The 12,315-nt window shown below is 37.3% G+C and overlaps 1 protein-coding gene across 1 annotated transcript in view; it reads right to left on the bottom strand.

The window, feature by feature from the left end:
• Positions 1 to 10,845: 10,845 nt before the first annotated feature.
• GULP1 (GULP PTB domain containing engulfment adaptor 1) overlaps positions 10,846 to 12,315 on the bottom strand; it is a 355,456-nt gene continuing 353,986 nt past the window's right edge. The window contains exon 14 of the mRNA XM_020993575.2: positions 10,846 to 11,650. Within this exon, the coding sequence (XP_020849234.1) occupies positions 11,600 to 11,650 (51 nt within the window). The 3' untranslated portion in view covers positions 10,846 to 11,599. The remainder of the gene's footprint in view (positions 11,651 to 12,315) is intronic.

A 12,315-nucleotide genomic window follows, 5' to 3' on the forward strand; every position in this document is an offset into this window, starting at 1 on the left:
CTTGCCTCTGTTGCATATGACTGTGTGACTTGGGCAAATCACTTCTCGGTGTCTCAAGAAACTGTCAGACTTTAAATTGTGCAGAAGGTCCTGATCTGCATTGGTAGATTGAGATTCCTCTTCAGAAGTTCTTTATACCAATGAAACCACAAGGATGATGTCATTCCATATGACTGTCAATTCCACAAACAAGCCTGGTATCATTTCTCCTCTAGAGAAGGTGAGCTGGCAACAGCAAATCTCACATTTGCCACTTATTTGTGTGATCACAAACAAATTATGGCACTCCTTTGAATCCCAGGCAGCATTCTAAGACTTATCTAAAATCTCTTTCTGATGGGATAAGTTCTCAAAGAATTAAATCATAATCTTTGACATAGCAACAAATCCTGATGATTTTTAATGATCGTAGGCACCATTACTGATTTAGTTTAACATTTTGACAGGAAGGGTGTTACATACCAAATAATGACAAAATACCAAGGAAAGCTGAAAAACATGTTTTTATGGAGAATCTTAATGTATATAGGGAGAGTTTAAACCTAGCATTACCTTGTGAATTGTGATAATAGTAATAATATGATAACAACAGCTCATATTTTATAGCCCCTTATACTACAAAAAAATGCTTTCCTCAGCAATTGGACTGGCCAATTAGGGCCCAATACTTAGAGAAGGCATGCATATTCTTCTTCTGGTGGATTATTCAGAGAAGTGATGTCAAACTCAAATAGAAATAAATCTCTCCAGGCCACATATTGACTTAGAAAACCACAAATTAACATTATCTATGTTGAATTTTTATTTATTTTGTTAAACATTTCCCAATTACATTTTAATTTGATTACCTTGGGTGTTTTGCCCAGACTATCAATGGGGAGTATGATACCTCTGATGCTGAGCAGGTTCAATGTTCTTTGGTTTCAGTCCAACACTTGGAACTTTAGGGAACCATGTTCCAAGTCATGAGTGACTGAGGGGCTGTTACTACAGTATGAAGAGTCTTTTGATTGGCTGAGGACCCAGAACTGAGGTTCACACAAAAGGCCCAAATACTTGATTTCTCATACTTTTCCCTTATGGATTTTAAGTAATAAGGATATCTGTGAGCCACTGAGTGGGGCAGGAACAGGCTGTTCTATCTCCCATCTAGCTGCCCTGTATCCATGAACCTCTGTTTCTTTTGTCTCTCATGTTTATTCTTTCCTAATCATTGGTGAATACGTATCTGGAGATAGAATTTACCAAATTATGATTTTTGGTAAAACTTTTGGAAAAACTGACTGAGATACTCTCGGGAACCAGAGATGGTGAAACAGACTGGTGTGGCTGAGTCTAGTGAGAAGCCAACTCTAAGGAATAATCTGCTGGATCCAGCCCAGTAGTGGATTGACTCCATTAGACAAGACAACAATTCCTACAAGGAGCCAGCCCAGCTTAGCAAAGGAAAGTGAATCATTTTTAATGCCTCATCCTGAAATGAACCTGGTGGAGACTTCAGGAGGAGAGAACAGAACTCACATAACCAGTAGTCTTGAAGTATCCTGCAGTCTCTAAGTATCTACCAATCCCACTTTCACTACATGTGTTTCAGTACTTTTGTGCTTCAAGTCTGAACTCATTATCTCCAGGAACTGTGTGTGCATATGTGCACACATACACATGCACGAAGGAGGTAGAGTATGCCCTAGAATTGTTGGTGCAGTGAGGAAATTTTGTATAAGCTATTTTAGTCTCTCTTTCTCCCCAGGAGAGTGTGTTTCTCAGTTTGGGGGAATGTTGTGCAACTTCTGTCTTAGTTAATTCCCCTTAATAAAAGCTAATGGATGTCAACTGGTTGATTAATATTGGAAGGAACACACCAGATGAGGGGCCATTGGATAACAGTATTAGAAATCCTAGTCCATCAAGGTTAACAGAAGATAGAACCTTATAGGAAGAATGAGTTAACTGCCCTCCAATGCAAATGTGGATTAGGAGAGTGAGCCCAGGCAACATGGCTACATTCAAAAGAGACCATAGAGGTAGATGGTGTAAATGTTAGTCTCCTCATTTTATAGATTAAGAAACTAAATATTAAAAAGTTTAAAGATTTTGTCCATGGTTACACAGACATTACCTCAATCTTGTTCTCAGTTTTCTGGCATCTTTAAGCCTAACATATGCCCATTCAACCACCATAGCATAACTTAAAACATTTGAAAAGAATTAATGTACTTTCAAACACACCTAATATATGAACAAGGAGTTGCTTACAAAATGAAAGAAATGGATTTAGTGACATTTAAAAGTTTATGGATAAATACCAAAAGAACTATTCCCAGTATGATATGCAAAATGAAGATACTTGTGAACTTCTAAGAATCTATCTTACAGTTGGGGTAAGATGAAGAGGGACTTGGCTATCTGACATAGAATTCAATAATAAGCCAGAAACAGAGAAATGGACTACTTAAATCCTCTTTCAGTGACACAGCATATTTCTGAATTAACTTTTAAATAATTCCTCTTAATGGAAGTGGATGAAAAAAATTATGTGAAAACCATTTCATATTCTTAAAAGGCCCATGAAGCACAAAAGGGGTGGAAAAACCTGACCACTGTGAAATTTAAATTCAATACATTTTATTAAGTATCAATGACATGCAAGGCATTATGTTATGGGATGCTTGGGACAAAGGACCAAAAAAAAAAAAAGCCAAAATAATCCTTGCACTCAAAAAGCTTACATTGTATTAGATGGATGTAGTGGGTGCACAGATAAGTGTAATTCAAGGCAGTGAGTGAATGGACAAAGTACACCAGGAAATCAGGGAAATCTTTAAGAAAAGAAGCAGTACCTGAGGTGATCCTTGAAAGAATATGAGAATTCTGAAAGGTAGAGAAGAGGAAGGAGAACCTTTTCTGGATGGGGGATAATGGAGGATGGGAAAAGAAATGTCAAGAGTGGGAAACAGTTAAGTATTAGGTTGACTGGAATGTAGATTTTGTAATGGAGAATCAGAAGAAACGTCTGGCAAGGCAGCTAGGGGGCAGATTAAAAGCCGTAAAACCCATGTTAAGGAATTGCCAGATTTTTTTTTTCTCACATAAACTATTGTCTAATTATTTCTCCCCTACTTTGCTGTAGAGGAAATAAGTAGACATATAAAGTATTTAAGGAGAGGAGCAACACAGTCAGAGCTGTGTCTTACGGGCTTATTTATACAAGTATATGAAAGATGGATTAGAGAAGGGAAAGACTACAAGCAAAAAACCAAATAGGAGATCTGCTGCAACTATTGCTATAGTTCAGGTAGGAGATGAAGGCCTGAACTCAGGAGGTAGTTGTGTGAATGGAGAGAGGGGGTGGATGTGAGAGATAGTATGAAGGCCTAATCATCATGACTTGGTAACTGGATATGTAATGTAGAAACCTGAGGGTAGGAAGAATGGAGAAACTGTCATAGACTGTAGGGTTGGAAGAGACTGCAGAGCGCAACTTGTTCCTGAACAAGGATCTCTTTCACAATATTCCCATCCAGCTTCTGTTTGAAGACCAAAATTAAGAAGGATCCATTACCTCCTGAGGCAATCTATTCAACTTTAGCACAGTTCTAATTGTAAAGGAAATTTTGCCTTAAAACTTATCTTTTTACAACTTTTCAGGCACTGTCCTTGGGAACAATCACCTTATCCTTCCTGATCCTTAGAGACTGGTGCTTAATGAGAAGAAAACAGTAGATGGTGTCACAGGGTTTTAGGTATAATATATGGAGAAAATGGGAGCTCACAAAAGATGTCTTCTCATCAGCAATACATTTAAAGGGGCATAAGAAAAGTTAATCCAGTACTGGAGTGGAGCCAGTGATGTGTTCTGGGTGAGTCAGATTTCTGTGAATGCAAGAAGGTGGGAGGACTGTGAACTCACCTTATCAATAGCCTCTACCCCTAATTCCCCTTTGATTGAAAGGCAGAACAGAGGTTCTCCCAGAATTTTCATTTAAGGAGGGAACCCAGGCAACTTCTCCATCATTTCCCCATGCCAGGTACCTTCCCTTCTTCCCTTTTTTCAGTTTCTTTTTGTATGTTGTCTTCCCCCATTATATTGTAAGCTCTTTGAAGGCAGGGATAGTTTTTTTTTGTATTAGTATACCCAGCACTTAGCACTGTGCCTGGCACATGGTATGTGCTTTTAAAATGCTGACTGACTGACCGAGATGAAAAGTAGTTTGTTAACTTCTTTAATATATATATATATATATATATATATATATATATATATATATATATATATATATATATATATATATATATATGTATATATGTGTGTGTGTGTATATATATGTATATATATGTGTGTGTGTATATATATGTATATATGTGTATATATGTATATATGTATATATATATATATATATATATATATAAATTTATTTGTAGTTTTCAACATTCATTTCCACAAGTTTTTGAGTTCCAAATTTTCAACCCGTCTCACCCTCCCCCCACCCCAAGATGGCATGCATTCTGAATATCCCTTCCCCTAATCTGTCCTCTTTTCTTTCTTTCCCCCCTTCTCTTATCCCCTTCCCCTTCTATTTTCCTGTAGGGCAGGACAGACTTCTGTACCCCATTTCCTGTATTTCTTATTTACCGATAGCATGTGAAAACTTTTTTTTTAAACATATGTTTTTAAAACTTTAGGTTTCAAATTTTCTCTCTTCCTCCCTCCCCACCCACCCTCATTGAAAAGGCAAGCAACTCAATATAGGCTGTACATGTGCAATTATGCAAAACACTTCCATAGCAGACATGTTGTGAAAAACTAACTCTATTTCCCTTAATCCTATTCTGCCCTCCCATGTATTCTATTCTTTCTTTTGACCCTATTCCTCCTCAGAAATATTTACTTCTGATTACACCCTTTTCCAATCTGTCCTCCTCTCTATCATCCCCCTGCTCTCTTATCCCCTTCTCCCCTTATTTTCTTGTAGGGTAAGACAAACTTCCATACCCAATTGAATGTGTATGTTATTCCCTCCTCAAGCCAAATCCTATGAGAAAAAGATTTACTCATTCCCTCTCACCTTCCCCTGCTTCCCTTCCACTGTAAGAGACTTTTCTTTTCTGTTTTTTCTTTGTGAGATAATTTACCCCATTCTACCTCTCCCTTTCTTCTTCTCTGAGTATAATCCTCCCTCACCCCTTAATTTTATTCTCCAGATATGACCCCTTAATCTTCAACTCACCCTGTGCCATCTATCTATCTATCTATCTATCTATCTATCTATCTATCTATCTATCTACCTATCTACATACATATAATTTTTTTCCTCCAACTACCCTAATACTGACAAAGGTCTCATGAGTTAGAAATATCATCTTTCCATGCAGGAATGTAAACAGTTCAATCTTAATAAGTCTCTTATGATTTCTCTTTCCTGTTTACCTCTTCATGTTCCACTGGAGTCCTGTATTTGAAAGTCTTTTCATCAGGAATGCTTGAAAGTCCTCTATTTCACTGAATAACCATTTTTTCCCCTGAAGGATTATACTCAGTTTTGCTGGGTATTCTTGGTTGCAATCCTATCTCCTTTGCTCTCCGGAATATTATATTCCATGCCCTGCGGTCCTTTAATGTAGAAGCTGCTAAATCTGGTGTTATCCTGATTGTGTTTCAACAGCACTTGGATTGTTTCCTTTTGGCGGCTTGTAAGATTTTCTCCTTGACCTGGGAACTCTGGAATTTGGCTATTATATTCCTAGGAGTTTTCCTTTGGGGATCTCTTTCAGAAGGAGATTGGTGGATTCTTTCAATTTCTATTTTGCCCTCTGGTTCTAATATATCAGGGCAGTTTTCCTTGATAATTTCTTGAAAGATGATGTCTAGGCTCTTTTTTTGATCATGGCTTTCAGATAGTCCAATAATTTTTAAATTCTCTCTCCTGGATCTATTTTCCAGGTCAGTTGTTTTTCCAATGAGATATTTCACACTGTTTTCTAATTTTTCATTCTTTTGGATTTGTTTTACAGTGTCTTCATTTCTCATAAAGTCACTAGCTTCCAATTGCTCTATTCTAATTTTTAAGGAAGTATTTTCTTCAGTAGTCTTTTGGACTTCCTTTTCCATTTGGCCAATTTTTTTTTTTTAGGGCATTTTTCTCCTCACTGGCTTTTTGGACATCTTTTGCCATTTAGGTTAGGCTATTTTTTAAGATGTTATTTTCTTCAGTATTTATAGGGTCTCCTGTAGCAAGCTGTTGACTTGTTTTTCATGATTTGCTTGCATCACTCTCAGTTTTTCCTCTAGTCTTCTTACTTGCTTCTCAGAATCCTTTTTGAGCTCTTCCATGGGCTGGGACTAATTCACATTTTTCTTGGAGGCTTTGGATGTAGGAGCTTTGACTTTGTTATTTTCTTCTGGTTGTATATTTTGATCTTCTTTGTCACCAAAGTAAGATAATATAGTCTGACTCTTTTTGCACTGCTTGCTTATGATCCTGGCCAATTGCCTGAGTTTTAAACTGTTTGTTAAGGTAAGAGTCTGCTTCCAATGTGGAGAACGTACTGTCCCAAGCTTCAGGGGTTTGTACAGCTGTTTTCAGAGATACTCCTAGGGACCTGTAAATTTTCAGTTCTCACAAGGTCGTATGATAAGGGGCCAGGTGTTTACTCCTTTCCTGGCCTGTGACCACAAGTACTCCTTTCTGTCCTGTAACTGTGAGGAGGGGTTTCTCTCTACAGCCACTACAAGCTCCACCACGCCAGCATTCCTCCTCACCCCAGCACCGCCGCCCAGAACTGTGACCCAGATTCACACACGGGCAAAGCAAGAGATTCCTGCCTCAGCACTGGCAAAGAGATCCCTGCAATCCCTCTCTGATCAGCCACTGGATTCCCCCTCAGTCTGTGGGCCAGAAGCTGAGGAAGCAGCTGCCCCCTCCAGGACCACACTCTTGGGGAACGAAGCTGAAACCCTGCCTTCCTTTCTCAGCACTGACAGAAACAGACTTTTCCCACTGACCTTCTAATTTGTCTTTGGCATTAGTGGATTGAGGAGTCTGGAAACCTCCACAGCTGCCCGAGATTCAGTCCTCTGAGGCCTGCTCCAGGATAGCTGCCGCCTGTGCCCCCATGCCACGCTATGCTGTGCTCCCAGCCCGGCACGATACACCTTTCTGATCAATCATCCAGGTTGTCTTGGGCTTGAAATTTGTTTCACTCTGTCTTTTTTCTGCTTCAGAATTTGTTTAGAGCCATTTTTTATGAGTATTTGGAGGGGTTTGGGGGAGAGCTTAAGCAAGTCACTGCTTTCACTCCGCCATCTTGGCTCTGCTTCTGAGTTTGTTAACTTCCATTCACTACTCAATGTTCTATCCTCTGGGACCAAACAGAACCCATCCAATCCTTCTAATGATAGTTCTTCAGGTACTCCATAATAATCATGATGTTTCCCTCCCAAGTCTTCCCTTCTTAAGATGTAACATCACCAATGTCTTCAACCAATACTTGACCTTTCACCATCCTGCTTACATTCTAGATACACCTCATCTTGTAACTGAACATGATATAACAGATATGGTCTGACATGGCACAGTGGAAATATTTTCTCCTTTGCTCTGCATACTACTCCTTGGTCTTAATGCTTATTTACAGTGCCTGATACCTATTGGGTCACTCCTCTGCTGTGCATTGATCAACATATTTGTGTGACTTACAGGGCTTAAAAGTCAATTTACTCCTTGAGTCATCTTATCCAGTATAGCTGGCTTATGCATCTCTTTGTTGGTGTATGCTACAACATATCCTGGAATGTAGGATGTTAGTGAGCTGGGGTTGATGGCATAGCAGATGTAATGTTTTTCTGCATCTCTTTCTTGCCTAGACAAACAGCTTGATGTGACCTATTAATAGTGACTTTGGTATGAAAGAACTGACCGTAATTCCAGATGACTGATGGCAAAAAAAATGCTACTCACCTCTTGACAGAGAGATGATGGGCTAAATATGCCAAATGACACATTTTTGGACATGGCTGATAGGAGGGTTTTTTTAGCTTGACTGTACATATTTGTTACAAGGGTTTTGTTTTTCTTTTTCTGAGGGCGAGGAATTGGAAGGGAGAAAAAAAAATAAATGTTTGATATTAAAAAAAGAAATTATTCCTCAGCCCAACTCTGACACCTGAAAGGCATAACAGCCTAACCAATAGACTAAGTTTAAGGAGAAATATGAGAGAAATGATTGATGGGAAAGCTCCCAAAGGAGAAAGGATGGAGTAGGATGTAAAAGGAACAAGTAGAGGGATTGTTTTAACAAGAAGGTCCAGCTCATCCTCTGAGAGTAAATGAAATGAGGGGAGAGTTGGCAAAGAGACAACAAAGTTTAGAGGTGTGGCACAGAAGAAATGAAGAGCTTATGACTGATGCTGAAGATTTCCTCAGCAAAGCAGGAAGAAAAACACATCTGTGGAATGGAAGTGGGAAGGGAAGGGGGGAGAAGAAGGGAGAGACAGACAGAGACAGAGAAGACTCAATAAAAAGCAGGGAAGGGCCAGTTAGGATTAGAGAACATGAATTCCTAGCATACCCAGTCAGTATGGTTGTGTGTCTTCCTCTAATAACATTAGCTACAGCAAAGAAGGTTTAGGATAAGAATAATTGTTTAATATTTATTTAACATTTATTTTAATAATTATAATTTATTTAGGTTTGTAAGGCTAGCTTTAAAAGAAAATGAACCTACAACTGTTGTTATTTCCAATGACTGGTTAGAGTCACTGAATAGGTAATGATCTAAGCTAAAATCATTACCCATATCCCCAGACTGTTTACTCTTTTTCTCCTAAAATTAACAGAATTCAAGACAAGGGCACCAAAACAACCCCAGAATTGTGAAAATGGCAAAACAAGGCGACTACTTTAAGATTCTAGGTAAACAGACTGACTGGTGTACACAGACAGAAGTTGACCACTTTTATAGATCTCTGTTTATCTCTTCAGTTCAGTTCAATCCAATTTGCATTATTAAATACCTATGGTATTCCAGATACTGTGCTAAGCACTGGAAATTTAAAAAAAGAAAAAGGAAAAAAGAAAACCACTCGTTCTCAAGGAGCTTACATTCTGCTGGGGGAAAAAAGTATATAGATAAATAAATGGGAAATATACACAATATAATACAAATCAATACAAAACAATTTTGGATGGAAGAATTAACAATTGGGGCAGGGGGAGAAAAGGACAGGATTCCAGGAATGGTACTTGATCTGAGTCTTGAAGGGAGTTAGGCATTCCAAGCGGTAGAGGTGAGGATAAAGAGCATTCCAGACTTGGGGAAAGGCTGTGAAGATGAGGGATGAGAAGCAAAATACAACATATGAACATAAAAGGCAAGTTTGGCTATAACACAGGGTGTATATTCATGGGTTCATTTCTCTGTATCACCTCCTTATATCCTGGGGACATGGTTTGAGCCTGTGGTGCTTATACCACAAAGTAGTGTAAGGAAGTACTGAGAAATAGGACATAAGTGTTTTTGGCTTCCTTCCTTAGTAATGGTTTGGTGATCAGGGCAGTAGTGAAGTTAAGACAAAGCAACACAGAGTCCCGTAGCAACTTCTTTCCTTCCGCTTACTTAACCCTTTATCACTCTTTATCACTATCTATCAGTAGGTATGCTAGCTGTGCCAGATTTTCATTAGCCTGATGGATTCTCATAAGCCTGGCTCCAAGGAATCAATACATACAAATCTATATAAACCTCATAAGGGACTGGGACAAAGATAAGAAAAATTGTAAAACCTTTTTGGGAAAATATAAAGTTTTTCCAAGAGTTAATTTCTAGATTAAGCATAGGGGTTGTGATGGGGGTGGCTGTATCATCATACTATAATAGGAATTCTCGAGTGAAACTGTCTTGAATTAGGAAAAAAAGAAGATTAGGTGTAGGTGTGATTTTATTAGAGCTGAGATGTGTTTCTAGCTCATACAATGACCTAGACATTGACTAGTTCCTAACAGTAAAAATGTGTGCTTAACTACAATGATTTAAAAGAAAAGAATTAAAGAAATGAAATGGAATGCTGTAACTGCAAGAGGAGGAGAAAATGCATATTCTTGCCATTTCTGTAGATACGTGTGTGCGCGTGTGTCGGGCGGGAGGTTTATAGACGTAGAAATGTTGAATGTACTATCAGATTTGGTTGGTGTGATGTTTATTTATTTATTTATTTTTTTCTTAGCTATTTCTTTCTCTCTCTCTTTTTATTCTTTGTTACAAGGGATGGCTCTCCAGGGAGATGCAGAGAGATATATGTGGTAATTAAGGTGATATAAAAACAAAAAATAGAAATTTTTGAAAAAAGAAAAAAAAAAGAATTTTTGTCTGAAAAGAAAGAAGACAGCAGTGCCCTAGAATTTGATCTAAGATGGGAGGGGATGGAGCCAAAGATTGGGGGGTATTGGTTTGACATACTGGAGGAAAAGGCCAAATGGTCTGAATATTAATGTCCACACTCTAAGCTTAATTTATAAAAAAAAAAACATGCTGTGTCACAGGACGCCTATTTCCCCTGTTATATAATGGCACCCTGCATTGGTGATACCTACCTACAAAGGGTGCAGTTTAGATGGACTCTGGAGATGGAATGCTAAATTTGGGACAGTGATTGTTCAAGCAATTTAACAGAAGTAGAGGCTCAAAGACCACAAACAAATATTGAATTTGGAAACATCTCTATGGAAACATGAAAATATGAAATTTTAACAGCCAGTTATTTTTTCATGGTTCTATTAAATAGTATCAGAAAACAGTAACATAATTCAGGGTTTGGAAAATTAAACACAAACATTTCTTCAGGAATTCTATCTGAAAATAAAAGCCCAGCATTTCTTTATTGAAATTGTCTAAAAATTTTAAAACCATCATGGAAGAAATATGAAAGAAGCAATTGAAATGATATGTAATAAACCAAATATCTTAACTGTTTCAGGAAATAACATACTGGAAGTTAGGTAAGCACTGAGTTAAACAATTAGATTTTTTTCTAGTTCAAAGTCTTCAAACTTTGAAGTACGGCAAAAAACAAGTATTTCTCCTATAGCAGTTTGTGTTGTTTTTTTCTAGTATGTAGCACATACTATTTATTTTTATTTCTGTATTTGCCTTATTTCCCTGACTAGAATATAACCTCCTAATTAATTTCAAATAACATTTTAAGGACCTATAATATGTAAGACACTATGCTAGGTACTATAAGAGAGAAAAATGATTAAGTTATAACTCCTGCCAATCAGATCTTCAAAACCAGATAATATATATAAAATAAGCCAACTTTTAAAAATACATATTTTATTATAACTATTTATCATCTAACAGAATATAACAAATCAAACTTATAAACACATCTGTGATCAATAAGAAAAATAGTCTTTGAGGCAAACTATAAAAAATCTATAATATTTTGTCATACTGGGAACATGGCTCAATCAACTCACTATTTTCTTACTTTTAATAAATTTTTCTTCAAGCAAAGCTGGCTTTCCCTCTTACATTGCAGACACCTTTTGTCCTTTGAAGATGCTGACTCCTTCACAACTCTTAGATCCAGAGTAGTCTCTTAAAGGTTTAACTTCAAACTTTGGGTTACATCTTTTCCTGTGGCCCGCTCCTGTCAAATATTGTTACCTCATTAAAACTTAAACTCTTGTTAAGTGACTTTTTAAAAATCACACAGCTAGTAAGTATCAAACTGGTCTTAAAACAAGAAAAGTTAGCATTGACTTCACTTACTTTAAGGCCATCATTAGGTGTGCCACTTTTGTAAAGATATTTCCATCATATAGATGGAATATATGTATACACACACACACACACACACACACATATAAGTACACACATGTACGTGGGGAGATAGAGAGAGAGAGCTTCAGAACTGCTCATGAAAATAAACACTTCTCATTACTTTCCTAATGATCAGACTCAAGAAGTAAAAAGGAACTTCACAAAGTATGATCAGGGGTTCAGCTCTTAGTATAGTCTTGCTTCTAGAAAACATAGACACATGCATAAACAGACACACATGCACACATATGGAGCTCCAAAAGTTATGTTTCCTTGTTTTCTGTTGTTTTTTTTTTTTTGCCATTTTCACAATTTAAAGATATTTCAGCAAAATGACTGAAGCCTGTCTATTCTGAAAAAAAAAATAAAGGAGATTTGTGAAAACTGGAGAGATGATTAAGTAAATACTATTCTTTTTTTTCTTTCGGTATATTTCATAACAAGGAAAATCATCAAGGAAAATATACTAACTAGTTTTGATATTTTTGTATT

The sequence above is a fragment of the Phascolarctos cinereus genome, unplaced genomic scaffold (assembly GCF_003287225.1).
Source record: "Phascolarctos cinereus isolate Bilbo 61053 unplaced genomic scaffold, phaCin_HiC Scaffold_726;HRSCAF=1367, whole genome shotgun sequence".
Lineage (NCBI taxonomy): Eukaryota > Metazoa > Chordata > Mammalia > Diprotodontia > Phascolarctidae > Phascolarctos > Phascolarctos cinereus.